The sequence below is a fragment of the Tinamus guttatus genome, unplaced genomic scaffold (genome assembly GCF_059628265.1).
Source record: "Tinamus guttatus ecotype Peru unplaced genomic scaffold, ASM5962826v1 Tinamus_guttatus_pri_ptg000058l, whole genome shotgun sequence".
Classification (NCBI taxonomy): domain Eukaryota; kingdom Metazoa; phylum Chordata; class Aves; order Tinamiformes; family Tinamidae; genus Tinamus; species Tinamus guttatus.
Window position 1 is genome coordinate 4301091 of NW_028288592.1, and position 14280 is coordinate 4315370.

The 14280-nt window shown below is 35.6% G+C and overlaps 1 protein-coding gene across 1 annotated transcript in view; it reads right to left on the minus strand.

The window, feature by feature from the left end:
- Window positions 1-14280, minus strand: part of PIBF1 (progesterone immunomodulatory binding factor 1) — a 102388-nt gene that overhangs the window by 21980 nt on the left and 66128 nt on the right. The window contains exons 12-14 of the mRNA XM_088540284.1: window positions 12344-12434; window positions 9158-9260; window positions 5306-5436 (exon numbers count right to left, since the gene is read on the minus strand). Of these exons, the coding sequence (XP_088396410.1) occupies window positions 5306-5436; window positions 9158-9260; window positions 12344-12434 (325 nt within the window). The remainder of the gene's footprint in view (window positions 1-5305; window positions 5437-9157; window positions 9261-12343; window positions 12435-14280) is intronic.

The following is a 14280-nucleotide window of genomic DNA, read 5'->3' on the forward strand; positions in this document are numbered from 1 at the left end:
AGCACATACATTCACGTTTATCACTAACCAGAAGTTTCCTTTCAAGGTTCAGTTTCTTCTATGGAGCAGAACCTATTCCACATAATGACTCTTCCCCTTCTGAATCAATATGACAGGACTGATCCATGTACTGTCCTAATATTCTTATTTGTGGGTAAATACAGGAATGAGGCTAATATATGGATGGAAGAGAAGCCCATGACATGCTCCAACATCTCTAGGATGGAGAATTACTGAAAAGCCGTGCAGCAACTTAACTTCCTAGTGCCTTGGTTTCCATGCAGAAGAAACCTGGATGCTTGGGAGCACGTGCAGTTTCATTCCACCACGCTTTTAAGACCTAACCAGGGATGAATCCAGGGTCCAGGAATGACCCATAGGACTTACTATGGAATACACTTGTCATATGCATAGACATTCCTTACGAAATCACTGCTTCCTTTCATTTTGCTTTCTTTGGGATCTAAAGCCAAGGTTCTTGGATATCATAAGAAAGATACTCGTGGGTGATTTGATTTCTGCAAACTAGCATTTCCTAACCTCAGATTTTAAAGCCTTTTGAATTTGGGCAATTAGGCCATTTTTTAAAAACTTTATCCTGAATGTACTAGCTACTATCCTATTAAAAAGATTCTAGCATTAGATGTTCTAAGTAATGTTTATGCTGAACACACTAAATAAATACAAATAAATGGTTTTATGCATCACTCTTTTTTTATTATTTCTGGTTTAGCTTGCCAAAAATACTCCTTTTTCAAAAAACTGCATTTCCCAGATGATCTAAGTAGTAAGGAATATGTCTTTCTGTTACTTTCATGTTAAAGCATGAAGAATTTGAAAGCTTAAGTCCAATCTTGAGTTACTTCCTACATTTTGTGGTAACATCCAAATATTACCATCAAAAAATCAAATCTAAAAACCTAAAAATGGTACATATGAAGGTTTTGTACATAAAACTGAACCTACAATGCAGGTAGATAATGTGAATGGATATTACATACACATAACCGTCCCTTCTCTGACAATTAGAGATAAATGAACCCCTTTTATAGGCTCAGAACAGGCAGTTAATGTTGAAAGTTTTAATTAAATGGAAGTTGTTCAGAACAGAGACTAGCATGAAAAATGGGTGATCCCTCACAGTGCAGCTGAATAACCCCATATCAGATTTATAATGGCATCTATAAAACTTTTGCTCCATGATTGCAACTGGAGTGCTTCAACTGGTTTAAAAACTCTGGCCTGTGAAGTGTCTGAATTACAAAGTGCAGGAGTTTTATAAGTTGAAATACAGCTCAGAAAAGACACATTTGTAGAAAAAAAAGTCAAATACATTTGTACAAATTCTGCTTGGAGCATTTCCAAGTAAATTGCAATGCGTTTGAATAGATAAAGTGTATTTCCAAAAAGAAAGTAATATTCTCATAAAAATCTCATTGCCAGAATTCTGCAATGAGAAAAAAATAGCTGACACTGTATGCTGAACTTGAGAATGTTTGCACGTCAATTAAAGAACCCAAAATGTTAACTAAGGAATATTTCAGTACATAGCTTTCTAGTGAGCAAAATCCTTGCACTGCTTCTAGATCTACTACACAGTCAGGCTTTTGAGAAGTGCTTTTGGATAAGCCAAACACTTTTAAAATCAGCCAGTAGTATTGGGAAATCTGAGTAACTACATTTAAAATAAATACCTGCTCTTTATGAATGAAGTCCTGTTTAATGTCTCCAGTTATTTATATACCTACATGTTTTTTAGAGAAAACTATGTAGCAAGACTACAATTATATCACTGCACACACAAGAATGAAATTCATAGACTTTGTGGTGTTTTCATTTCTGGTTAAAAGAACTAGATATTAGAGAAATTTCTTCACAACAGGGCTAAGGTAGAAGGCATCCCTATAGATGCAACGGTTCATATCTAGCACCGATCTTCACTTTTTTATGAATTTGAGTACTGTTTGAACCAACATAAATGAAAGCTTCTTTAACAGTAAATAGAGTATGTTTTGAGATGTGTGGACCACCTTAAACTGAGCCTGTAGATGTCTCATCGTTCGAGACCAGAGATTTTTTATCCCAAGCGTGTCTCGAGATAGTCAGCTCCGTGCGCAAGCAGACACACTAGATCTTCCCATGGCCACCTCAGTCCTGTCCAAAAAGCCAGCACAGGAAGAATTCAAAGGGTGGTGGGAAGCAGGGTGGATGGGGAACATGTGGATTACAACTGAAAGAGCTTTGATTATACCTCGTAACCTCTCCCTTTACCTTAGAGTGATAACACATGCAACTTCACACCTAAGCCTAAACAGTAATCTCCTACATCTGTAATAACCAGAGCTGGGTCTCTAAGGTGTTCAAGCAGAAAAGCTGACAGACATGACAACTATGCATCTACCTCAGCTACAACAGCTCTCATAGGTCTTATGAAGATAGGGCTGAAGATCCACAAGGCTGTGTCGAGGACATCCAGAACAGAAACACTCCCATCAAGGCCACCGAGATAGTTCCAGCTCGGGTAGAGTATGCTACTTGCAGGCACTGATTCAGGCAAGTACCCGCCTGCTTATTCCTTTCCTCCTAATTTAATAGATATTCACACAGGTTATCCCTGAGAACTATTTGAATAGGTTAGTCACTTCCATATAAAGAGACATGCACTGCGACTGGGGGAAGTTGAAAGACAGTCCTAGCTAAGGAGGTACAAGGTTTATAGAAGATGACCGGTAAGTCGATCTGGTTAAAGTCCACTTTAAAGCTGACACTGGAAAGAAACTTGTGATGGACCAGCAGGACAACTCAAAGGATCTTTTATCAAAAGGCTGGGCTTTAATCTCTCCCATTCTTCTTGTGGAAATAAATTGCTGTCAGAAATGACACTTTCATAGAATGATGCAGCGTGGAGAACCCTGAACACATTCCTTGCTGCCTGTCAAGGGCACTACACTATAAACCATTATAAGCAATTTTGGAAAGAATCGAATGTGTGACACAAGCACATCCCCAGTCCAATCTTTGCAATCCCTCCAAACTGAAGTTGAGGAAGAGCTGGTAAAGAATGCTGGTAGTGACTACACAGATATGACAATGAATACCTAAGGAATCCATGACCTAGTCATGCAGACACAGAGCTACAATGCGACAAAAGGTGAAGCAATCGGATTCTGATACTACAACATATCTAGTGCAAACAGCACTTAATGTTGCACTCAGCAACATTAAGTGATAGACCACTACCTACATCTCTGAGAGGATGAAGTAATTAGGCCTGAACAGCAGCCCAAGAGTGGATTTAACCATCATATCTACGTCTTATGAAGGGTGGCAAGTCCAAGTGCTAAATTCCCATAGCAGGGATGAAGGGTTTGCACTTGAGACGCCCCATGGCTAGAACAAGTGATAGCAGTTCTGTGAACACTCTGAAGCTGTATGGCTGATTTTATTGCTAATGAAATACTCAGCAGAATAGGCAGAGTAGTTGGGGCTGATTTCTGTTGGTGCTTGAGAAGCCAGTACAATAAAAGTGTACCCTTGTTAGCAGCAGTGGGTAGGATGGCAACAAGAATCATTCCTTAGTCGGTGTGAGCCAAACTCCTAAATTTTGAGTTGGTATCAAAAGCCCTGTCAAGCTCAATGGCTTTGCAAGTCTCTGCCACCACTTTTGATGGGGTGAAGGAACAATTTGCCACCACAGATTCTGCACGCAAAACACACAAGAAGGAAAACCATGACCAAGCAATAGGTACGTGTGAGGATAAAACAAGACATCTAGTCTTGAATGTCAGGGCACAGGAATAATGCTGCATTATCTACCTATATTTTGGTATTCAAAGATGACATTTTAAAAGATTTCTAAGCAAAAGATCCCAAACTACTATTTTAAAAGTCAACTGGAGAACATGACTTTTAACATTATTTTTGCACTGGCTGTTTTTTTGCAAAATTGTTTTCTAGACATAAATGAATGCATATATTGTACGTAAAATCACTCACTGTACTCATGTACTTTGTATAATTGTATAACAATTTACAGATATTAACTGTTGCCTCAGCTCTGAGATAAGGAGAAAACAGGCTACATAAACCGTGTTTAGTGTTTTCACTCTTACTTTTCTATATGCATGTTAACTACAAAAATTTAGAGCTATCTTTGAGAAGCTTTAATTCTCTGAACTCATTCTCTCAAAAATATTCCACATATAAACCAAGAAAATGCTGTTTAATAAGCTAAGAAAGACTGACAGGAACACTGGTCTAAATCTTTTGATCCAGCAGAGCTTTACTTGGCATTTATTTGGTGGGGATAATCATTAATTTACTTAATCTGATCCACTGGCCAGTTTGGGGCTAGCTGGGAGCTAGACTGGTTCACAACATAATCTGAAATCACCTAAAGGATATTTTAATTTAAATCTGTCATCAGCAGTTTCCAAATTGCTACCCCATAGCAAATGACTGGCTACAATGTGCTCCTCTAGTTAGAAATCCCTTTCTCTAACCTTGATGCCAAGTATGTTTTTGGGAAGCACAGGAACAACATAATCAACTTTATACCAGATAATGTTTTCCCCTGCACTCAAGGGACACTCGGGTAAATCCTAGGATGTCTTTTTAAGTCTAGAGTTAAGAAGATCAAAATTAGGGACTGACTGCTGGTAAGGCAGTCACTTGCTATAGTTGAGTACTGCTGCATTTCCTAAATCAAGATACCTAACAGTTAAACACATTTTTTTTTTTTTCTGAACCAGTGCACTGGAACACAGCTATCCTCCTTTTTGGCAAACAAGGGACAGATTATTTTATAACAGTTTATTTGAGAACCAGATGGCAAACACAGTTTATAAAGCTCTGGGATGGCGGGAAGTGGCCAGAGGTTTCTAGCAGCTGGACCTAACAGCAAATCAGAGAGTTTACACTTGGTGAGGTCTGCTGTCCTTACGAACAAAGTACACATCACCCTTTGCTAGTGCACTGGTCTATTATTTTTCTCTGGCTTTATTTCTTTACTTTTAATTTTGCATATCTCATGTGTTTTTTCCTTTCATGCATTTGAATTTTCTCCATTTCCTTATAATTCTTTGCAACTGCAAATTTCCCTTAAAAATTGACTGTCATTGCTGCTTCTCTAGGCCTAATCATTCTTTTTAAGATTATGAGAAAAATAACAGATGCTTAAGTTCCTGCACTTAGTCATTGATACAGTGTCTACGTTTTTATGACCAGTTGGATACTGTTTACCAACGATAAAAATAGAAATGATTTCATTTACATTTTGAAACAAAAACACAGTGATTTTAATTACCTGACATCTTTTTCAAGTTGTGCAATATGTTCTTTCTGTAGACTTATTTGAGAATCTCTCTGTTGCACTGTTTCAATCAGGTATTTGTACGGCTGTTGCACTTGATTCAACAAAGAATTTGCTCTGTCAAGCTGACAAAAACATAAAGTGTTACTGCTATAAATTTTATAATTTATAAAGCACAGTTACTCGTTATAATAATATACAAATAAACCTGTTATCTCACAAAAATTACAATAAACTAGTACTGTCTAGTGCTAGTTACTATCCCCTTAGTTTTTTGCTCTAATTGTGCCATATTTTCACTGCAGTCCTGGTGCTGATCTCTACACTTTGCTGAATCTGCATTTTTTAGTTTTAAGGTTCAGCTTCTATTAATGAGCAAATAAGCATTGAGAAGGCCTCTCTCCTTGTTAACCTTCTTGATCATAAGTGAGATTTTTCAATATTATACTCTTCCAATACATTTTTTTAGTTCTGAAACTGAACCTAAACACACACACAATAGTCATGGAGAGAAAGAACCTTCTCATTTAATCAGTTACTATATAGAAACTAAGAAAACAAACAGCATGTTTGCCAGACTTGCATAAAGGAACTTTCATACCTATGTATTTTTCATTCCTACATCTCTATATAATCATTATCAATAGGATTAAAATTCAATGTCAAATATTAACTGATATGGCTTTCATCTTGAGCAGCAAAAGGATCATTCTCTAAAAATGTGTGGACTGAAGACCAAAGTTCATATTTAGTAGTTTCAGCAGCTGGAGTACACAGAAGTCAAGAATATCAACTATATTATTTAAAATAAATTAAAATCTTTTAATGTTTACAGACAGGTGTAATGACTTGCTTGTTCACCTTAATGACTTTATTAAAAGCGCAATACACTCCATCCTAGATTTTAGAAGTGATAAAAAGAGAAAATCACAATATAATTCTCTGAACCGATAAAAAATCATAAATGTTATTTAAATGTATTAATTCATAAAATATTCTATTCCACAGAATTCCAGATTCACTGTGAGAAAATATAAAGAGGGTAATCATTTTCTTTAAGAGACTTATTAACTTCAATAAATCCATATGCATAAGAAATTAAGCTATTAGTTTTCTGAGAACAGAAATTATCAGGAAGATCTTTCAGAGAGAGAGGATAAATAGTGCCTTTACTATGCGTGAAACACACAAGTCCTTTTGAGAAATGGAATACTAATCTCTAGGATGTCCCAAAAATGGTACATAGAAACTTGCGGCAAGAGAAAGAAAATGAATCCAACTCATGGTGCTTGGAAACCTGTTCCTGATAGTGTAAGAACATTAAAGGGGTGTTGTCACTGTGAAGTTTCTCATCGTTCTCACTGATAAGAATAGAGTGCTTTGCTGGGAAAGACAGGTGCAGAATTATACTCTTGGTTTGATGCTGCTACCTCATTTCTTGTCTTGCAAATTTTTTTCATTAAAATACAAGTCACTGTTATTAAAAAAAAGAAAAAAAAGGAAAAAAAGGCTGTTTCTTTCCTCACAATGGTGCTGCTTTGCTGCCCATTGTTTTCTACAAACTTAAAAGAAATAATCATTAAAATATATTAAACAATAAATGTATTTTAGTCAATTTTACTGATTTACATATGTGACTAAATACAGGTGTATATACCCGCACTCATTGAATATGCATATGCATATGTATGAATGTATGAAGCATCATCCCTCAGCAAAGTGGGAGTTTCTTTGTAAGTAACTTTATTTTCTTTCTGAACTAACAATAAGAGTTCTTAGGTATTCCTGTCTTTTTCTTTAAATGCTAAACCTAATCCTTTGCAATGGGACATTAACTACATATGCCTCCACATACACTACTATCAAGGTCAAGGTATTCAGCATTATTCATCTTGATTTATATTCTGTTCCAGAGTGAGTTGTAAACATATTTTCCTGTAAAAACATTTCACCTGAGACATACAAAAGCCCATAAACAACATCACAGAGAAAGTCACAAAAGTCACTCGGCAGCAAGGCAGATGTACTGGCTTAGTGCTTTCTTTTTTTTTTTAATTTAGGGTGTAACTTTTACCCTATGCTGATTCCGTATTCACTTGTTAAGCCTCCCAAAGACCTGGCAGCCTCCTAGACACAAGAAACTGTCACCTTTCAATTCTGGCACAGTTGGTAAAAGCCTCTACAAAGTCAACTGATTAATTATTCCCCAAATTTAGTTTGGCTCACAAATTTAGTGTAGATCACTACTTTGAAGGCGCTGATCCATAGCCTTCTATTTACTTAAACTACAATTAACATAAAGTGAGTATTAGAAGCAATAAACCGATCTACTAATATTTCTGTTCCCTGTTTCAAAAGAAGTCAGACCATCGGTTGGTGTAACAGGAGAACGAAGTGTTTCCAACACATTAGTAATAAGTGAAAAATCTTTGTGTGCTTATTGCAGAATGGCTGAACTAATCGATGTCAAATTAAGTGATCTATAATCATAGGCCAAAAAAAAAAATCCGATTAAGCATTCAGACTTGAATACCAGAAGAATATTCAGTAGAAAACACACATTTTATTTAAGAGTTCAAAGAGGGTATCTGTGGGTTAGCTATCTACAAGACACTGAAGGTACTACTGGGTGACATTCTGATTCAAACTCAACAATTGCATGATCTAAAGAGTGCCTACTAACACATGAAAAAAAGGGCTACAAGACCATGCGGGAATAAAATGAGGTGAAGAGCTTCTAGTGGAGTGTTTTAGGGATCTGAACTAAGGTGGGTTTAGTAAATCTTTCACCGCTGATCCAGAAGCAAATATAAACCTACTGCAGGTTAAGAGGGAACGTATGGAAGTGGAAATCAGAGAGACTCAAAGGGAAACAAAGTGTTATGTTTTACTGGTGATAGTGAAAGCATGGCTAACGTTGGATTGAGCCTCCCCATGCTTTCAAGTCAAGAACATTTGAAAGTTATAGTTTTGTCAAATACAAATTTCTAACATACACCTAGGAAAAACTCCGTAACAAAATTTAGCATTGGTTAAAATAAACTCTCTACAAGATTTCACTACAGAATCATTCAACTATTTTTTAAAATATGCAGAAAATGCAAGAATTTGCGTTGTAAAGTACTTTGGTATAGTTATCGTAACTATTAATTACCATAGCTTTAAAAGGTCAAACTGTTAGCTTCATTCCTTAAACAGCCATCCTAGGAATTCCACATGTTGGCAACATCTACAGCAAACCTAGAAGTTCTCTGGTTCCTAAGACACACTTGAAAGAAAATCTCAAAACATTTCCAATAATTATTTCTAGTTGATTCTTATTTAGCAATTATTCTCCATATGAACACAATGGGTATTTTCAGCTATTACATATAGACTTTAAAATAATCATAAAATTAAACTTGTTATGAAATAGTTAAAAAATAAATTTAGATTCTTTTTAGCAGATTATATTAAATATTCCCTAGACTTACAGAATCAAAAGACAGAAATATTTTCAAAAGTGATTTCAGACCAGAGCTGTGCAAAAAGTAATGAGGTATTCACTGAATAATTAATTAGTGGACAAACTAGCTTGTCCAGCTGGATCTTCTGTTCAGAAATTGGAACTTTGTCTAGTCCACGTTCTGGCATAGCCTGTAAAATAACCCCTCTTCTCATATTTGTTTGAAAATACAATACAAATTTATTTGAAAAACTTCACTATAACGTTTTGGTTAGTTATGAGGCCATTTTGTGACATGAAATACACAGTAAGTAGTGTTTAGAAAATATTTCATTTTATGCACAGCTGTTCTGCAATATTTACAGTTTCTACATATTTGATTTTTTGTGGCAATAACTTACCTCTTGTGAAATCTGTGTTACTTGTTCCTTCTGATGTTCCAGATCTTTTACAAGCAGTGAGTTTTGCTTTTCTAGCTGCAATAACCTTCTTGCCAAGTGAACGCTGTGCCAATAAAAAGCAAGCTCAGTATTGTTTTTTTTTTCAAAATATGCAAACAAATTCTAATACATATATATATACACTTCGGAACATGACAGACTTAATATCACTAGTGCTTAATTATTAACGCATAAACTATGCAGAGAAACCATGCAGAATGATCAAAGTTGTAACAACAATAAAAATATAACAAATTTAACAGCACTGAAATAGCATTCCTACAGTTATGCCACTGTAGCATTTTTTTTCATAAAGTAATTACCTAAATCATTTACGACATCATTTGACAACACCTAAATCATTCGACATTACATAGTGTCAAAAATCATATCAGAATATTTCAACTGATTATACGGGAATAATTGCTTTCTAAAAACTTTACAGAATCATTATAAACAGCCTCCCCTTAAAAATATACATCTATTCACTTTAATGTACATTTTGCAGAGTAACAGTGAACAATATAATCCTTATTTTTCAAACAGAGATGAAATTACCTTATTCAACCTTAAGCATCCTAGATGTAACATGTAACTCTAATATGCAACTGCCATATTTTTTTAAAAATAAACTCTTTCCCAGATAAAAAGGATACTTATAGTTTTCCAGAACTTATAAACGAAGAGATGGGATTATTCAGCTACCTAAATGCTCTGGGCAAAAAAAAAAAAGTATAATATAAAAATAAACAGATCCTCAATCTCTCACATGTTTCATGTCCAACCCAACCTCTCATGTTTTGTGTTCAAAATCAAAATTTGCCATCAATTCACTTGCGTTATTCCCTGGATAGCTATGGAAAGATTCAGTTTGCAATTGAATAGCCGAAATGGAGGCTTTTATCTAACATAGCTGTTGGGCTTAAGCTGTTGTTATCATCAGTTCAGTCCTCCTCAAGGTAGTCAGTAGAGCCTGCACAGCTTTCCCTAAAATGGACACCTAGCTGACAGGCTTAAAGATACTCCCAGCTTCACTGGCTGTAATGATTAGATCCACATTGATTATAAAGCAGTTGGATGTCCCATGTTAAACCAGGATTCTAAGTATATACATCTTATACATTCATAATATATTTGATATATTCAGCAGCTTGGAAACTTTCAGTGAAAAACTTATTTGGAAAAGACATGACTGTACCCTTCTGGTTTAGGAATTCTAGCCACCAACTTATTATACAAATATGAGATGGGAAATTCAAAGCTCTGTAATTAAGATGTATGGGGTTAACACCTCTTTTTATCTCCGTTTAGTGTGTTCTAATCACTGAACTTTAGGCTTTAGGTACAAAATCTATCCTTCCAGTCAAATACGTAACAATTTTCAAAAATGTACATATAGAAGAGAGGAGCCTCTCCAGGTCAGACTTTAGACTCTCAGCAGATACTGTCCATAAATTGAAAATGTAAGACTGTAAATCTACAAACAATAGACAGCAAAGTGTTATCCAATTCCTGACCTTGATATTCAAACTATAAGAGCATAAGCTGTCTAAAGGAGAATGACATGGAGCTTTATTTACCATTAAGCTGAGGCTTAGGATATGCAAGGCTAAATGAGTGTATTTATTTTTACTGAAAATTTGACCAGTCATAGTTAGCACCTTCTCCTCAACAAAACGGAATGCACTATGATACTGGGCAGAAGACATTAACACTCCTCACCTGTGTCACGCTGTATAAACCTATCCTTTCAAATAGATGATCTCTTACTTTCATTTTGCATGCCAGGAAGGTCCTGACATTCTCAATTACACTTACTAAGTGGTAACACAGATCTCAGAAGAGTCAGAATATACCTTTAATTTAATGTTAAGCACACATAATCTTTCAGTAGGAATACCAGAGAGTATAATACCACATAATACCACATAACACCACATCCTACACATAATTTGGACAGTTGGACAAAGGGTAATTTGAGGCTACTCTCTCCCAGTTCCTCCTATAAAGATCCTCAAACTTTATGAAGACATTAACTGAGGAAAAGAGAAAATAATTCTCCAGAATAGTGACTAGGGTTTTTATTAGGAGATAGATGTAAGGTATGATCCCCTCTGGAGAACGGAGCAATGAACCACTTTGCCAGTACCTCAAACGAGGGCTCTTATACATCAGCTACTGGAGGACAGGGGAAACGGTGGTATCTTACCATGCCAACTTTGGAAATGCAGCCCATGATATTTTCTCCATCTGAAACTGCTCAGTGAACTTGACATGAATTTGCAAGTATTTAATGAGAGTCACAACTATACATTTCATGTAGGTTTATTGTTTTTTTGACCAGTTTAAATGCAGAAGAAGCAAAGGGATAAAGGGAGCTATCTATAAAAGCAGATAATTCTGGAAAACTACGGTTACATCCATCCTAGGAAATTAAGCAGTGCACAAGACTGTGATTATTTATCTACCAAACCACTAGTGACCCTGACAGTGTTTTGGCATGTGCCAATCAACACTCTCCCAAATAGGTCCCAAATCAGCACCCATGGCCAATATGTAGCTTACATGCAGCAAACACATACTGAGAATACAGTACTACGGAAGTGTACTGCTGTATTGGCCTCAGTGCTTGAAAGTCTTTACAGGCAAGTTTAAATTACTGATACAGGCATGATCTCTACGTCAAAAGTCACAAAGCAGTTTCTTTTTTTCTAGCACCTAGGTCAACAAGTGTTGTATCACACACTATCCCTTTGAGGGTGGTTTAGCATAGAGTTTTAATCAGATACTCAAGCACTTGCTATAAACTTGCCCGAGTTCTTCAGGTAGGGTACCAGGAGCTTGAAATTAAAGAGCAGGTAGTAGACTTCAAGAAGAATATTTTCCATGTTTGTAATAGATTCTTTTTTCTTAACCTACCCCAGATAATGGAACACTTAACTGTGTTATGTATTCATGTATAAGTTATATGTTTATATAGGTGCTATGTGTTTATCACATAAAGATGTCTTGTTCTTTATCTTATTTCTTTGCATGTGACAGCAGTTAAAAATCTCTAAGTTAGTTAATATTTTTTCTCAGATTGAACAAAACAAACATCTTAATTTACTCCATCTTCAGCAAGTAAATACAGGAGGCACTTTTCACCTTTGCTTTAGTCGTCTTTTGGCTGTCGTAGGAACATTGGCACCATATCCGTATGAAAAGAGAACCCTTTCAGCTTCAGCTTCATTTTCCACTGAAAAAAATATTCCAGAAAGGTGCTGTTAATAAGCTGTCATTTGAAAAATATATTTAGCATGCAAGAACTTACAAACTTCTAAGAAATTCTATTTATAATTCTACATGTGCACAAGCATTTTTCTAGAAGCTAGATTTTCAACTGGTGTAAACTGGCATACCCTTCTGGAATGCAATGGAATTCACAATGTTAATTCACAAACAGTGGCCAGGCTCTATCTTTGCTTCTTATGACACCATCAGGCTTCTCACTTTTTATTTTTCCAATAAACATAAAACTTATGAATTGTGAAACCATAGGAAAAGAGTTCAATGTCCTTGAACATTATTATTTATGTGGTCACAAAATATATATGCTAAAAGTGTAAGATAAATTCAGTAGTACAGGGTTAGCTTGTTCTCTTTTTTCCTAAATAGTTCAGTCTGAGCATTCATAAGGAAGGGGAGGAAGATGAAGTTAGGGAGTACTTGTCAGCTGGACTAAGTACAGTCACACACTTGACTGGACTTAAATACAAGTCACGGTACATGATGGTCACTGAAGGAACCAGCTGATGACACTGAGAAGCTGCTTTCCATCCTCTTTGAAAGACTGTGGCCATCAGGAGAAATTTCTGGTAAGTGGACACCAGCCCAGGTACCACACAGCAGCTTTGGTGAATCAGGGAGTTGACAACAGGTCAAAGAAATTTAATAAATGGTGTGAAAGTCCTATCTGACTCATTTTTTTTCCTCTCTATTCTTCTCTGCTTGAAATAAGCAAAGTTCTATTGCTTGAAATAAGAAATAAATTATCCCCCCAAAAAACTTGCAAAACTGTACGTAACAGATTTCCTCCTTTCTCTACTGCCCCGTTAATGCTATTTTAAAGAGGAATTCTTAAAACACATTTATGAAAAGTTTTTTCAGAGTAGAGTTCCTGTGCTAGCTATACGTCTAGGTACACGCAAAACAACAAAGAATTTGCAGCAAGTATGAAAGATCAAGTTTACTGATGCTGAACTTTGAAGGCACAAGAAATTCCCATTTTAAAGGCAGATTTTGTGAAAGCGAATTCTTCAGCTCCTGTAATACCACAGGTTCAGAAAAACATAAATATCGTTGCAGCTGCCTCAGTAATAATCCTTCTTTTCAACCACAAGTTCAGTGTTGAATTTTTCCAAAAACAGGCCAGTAATATCCTGCAATCTAAATCCTTATTTGTTAGTAGCATCTCAGAAGTTAGGAAGGAGTTTTTTTTAACTCCTATCTTTAAACTATTTAAAACTATTTAGGGGGAAAAAAGATTCCTTTTTTTTTTTTTTAAGATTCCAAGAAGAAAGAAGCAATAAAATCATTCAGTCTACAAGAAGAAAAAGTGAGATTATACTTCTGAAAGATTTTACTTCCTGAAAAGGAGGAGACAGATACTGAGAAAATTTACTTTTGTTATTCATCTCATGTGGAAGCCACTCAGATGCTGCAAGGAGGATCTACATACATTCTTCTAGGTAGATTCTGGAATTTCCAATCCCTGTTATTTCAATATTAAAGTGAGACATAATGAGGAGGGACTAAAAGTTCCAATTCAGTAATATCTTCTACATGCACATCCTCCGCAAGGAAGAAAAGATTTTTTCCTCAAGAAAAATTGCTTTCATTTTTAATGTAATTCAACTGGAATTCAGCCTTCATTAATATTAATCATAACTTCTACTGTCAAAGACTGTAATAATGGTAAGGAAAAACAATGTGAGTTACTAAATAGAAGATATATTGAAATAATATTGTACTGTAACTCATGCTTCCTCCAACAGAACTTAAAAAGGAACTGCCACTATATTTTCACAGACCAAAGATCCTTT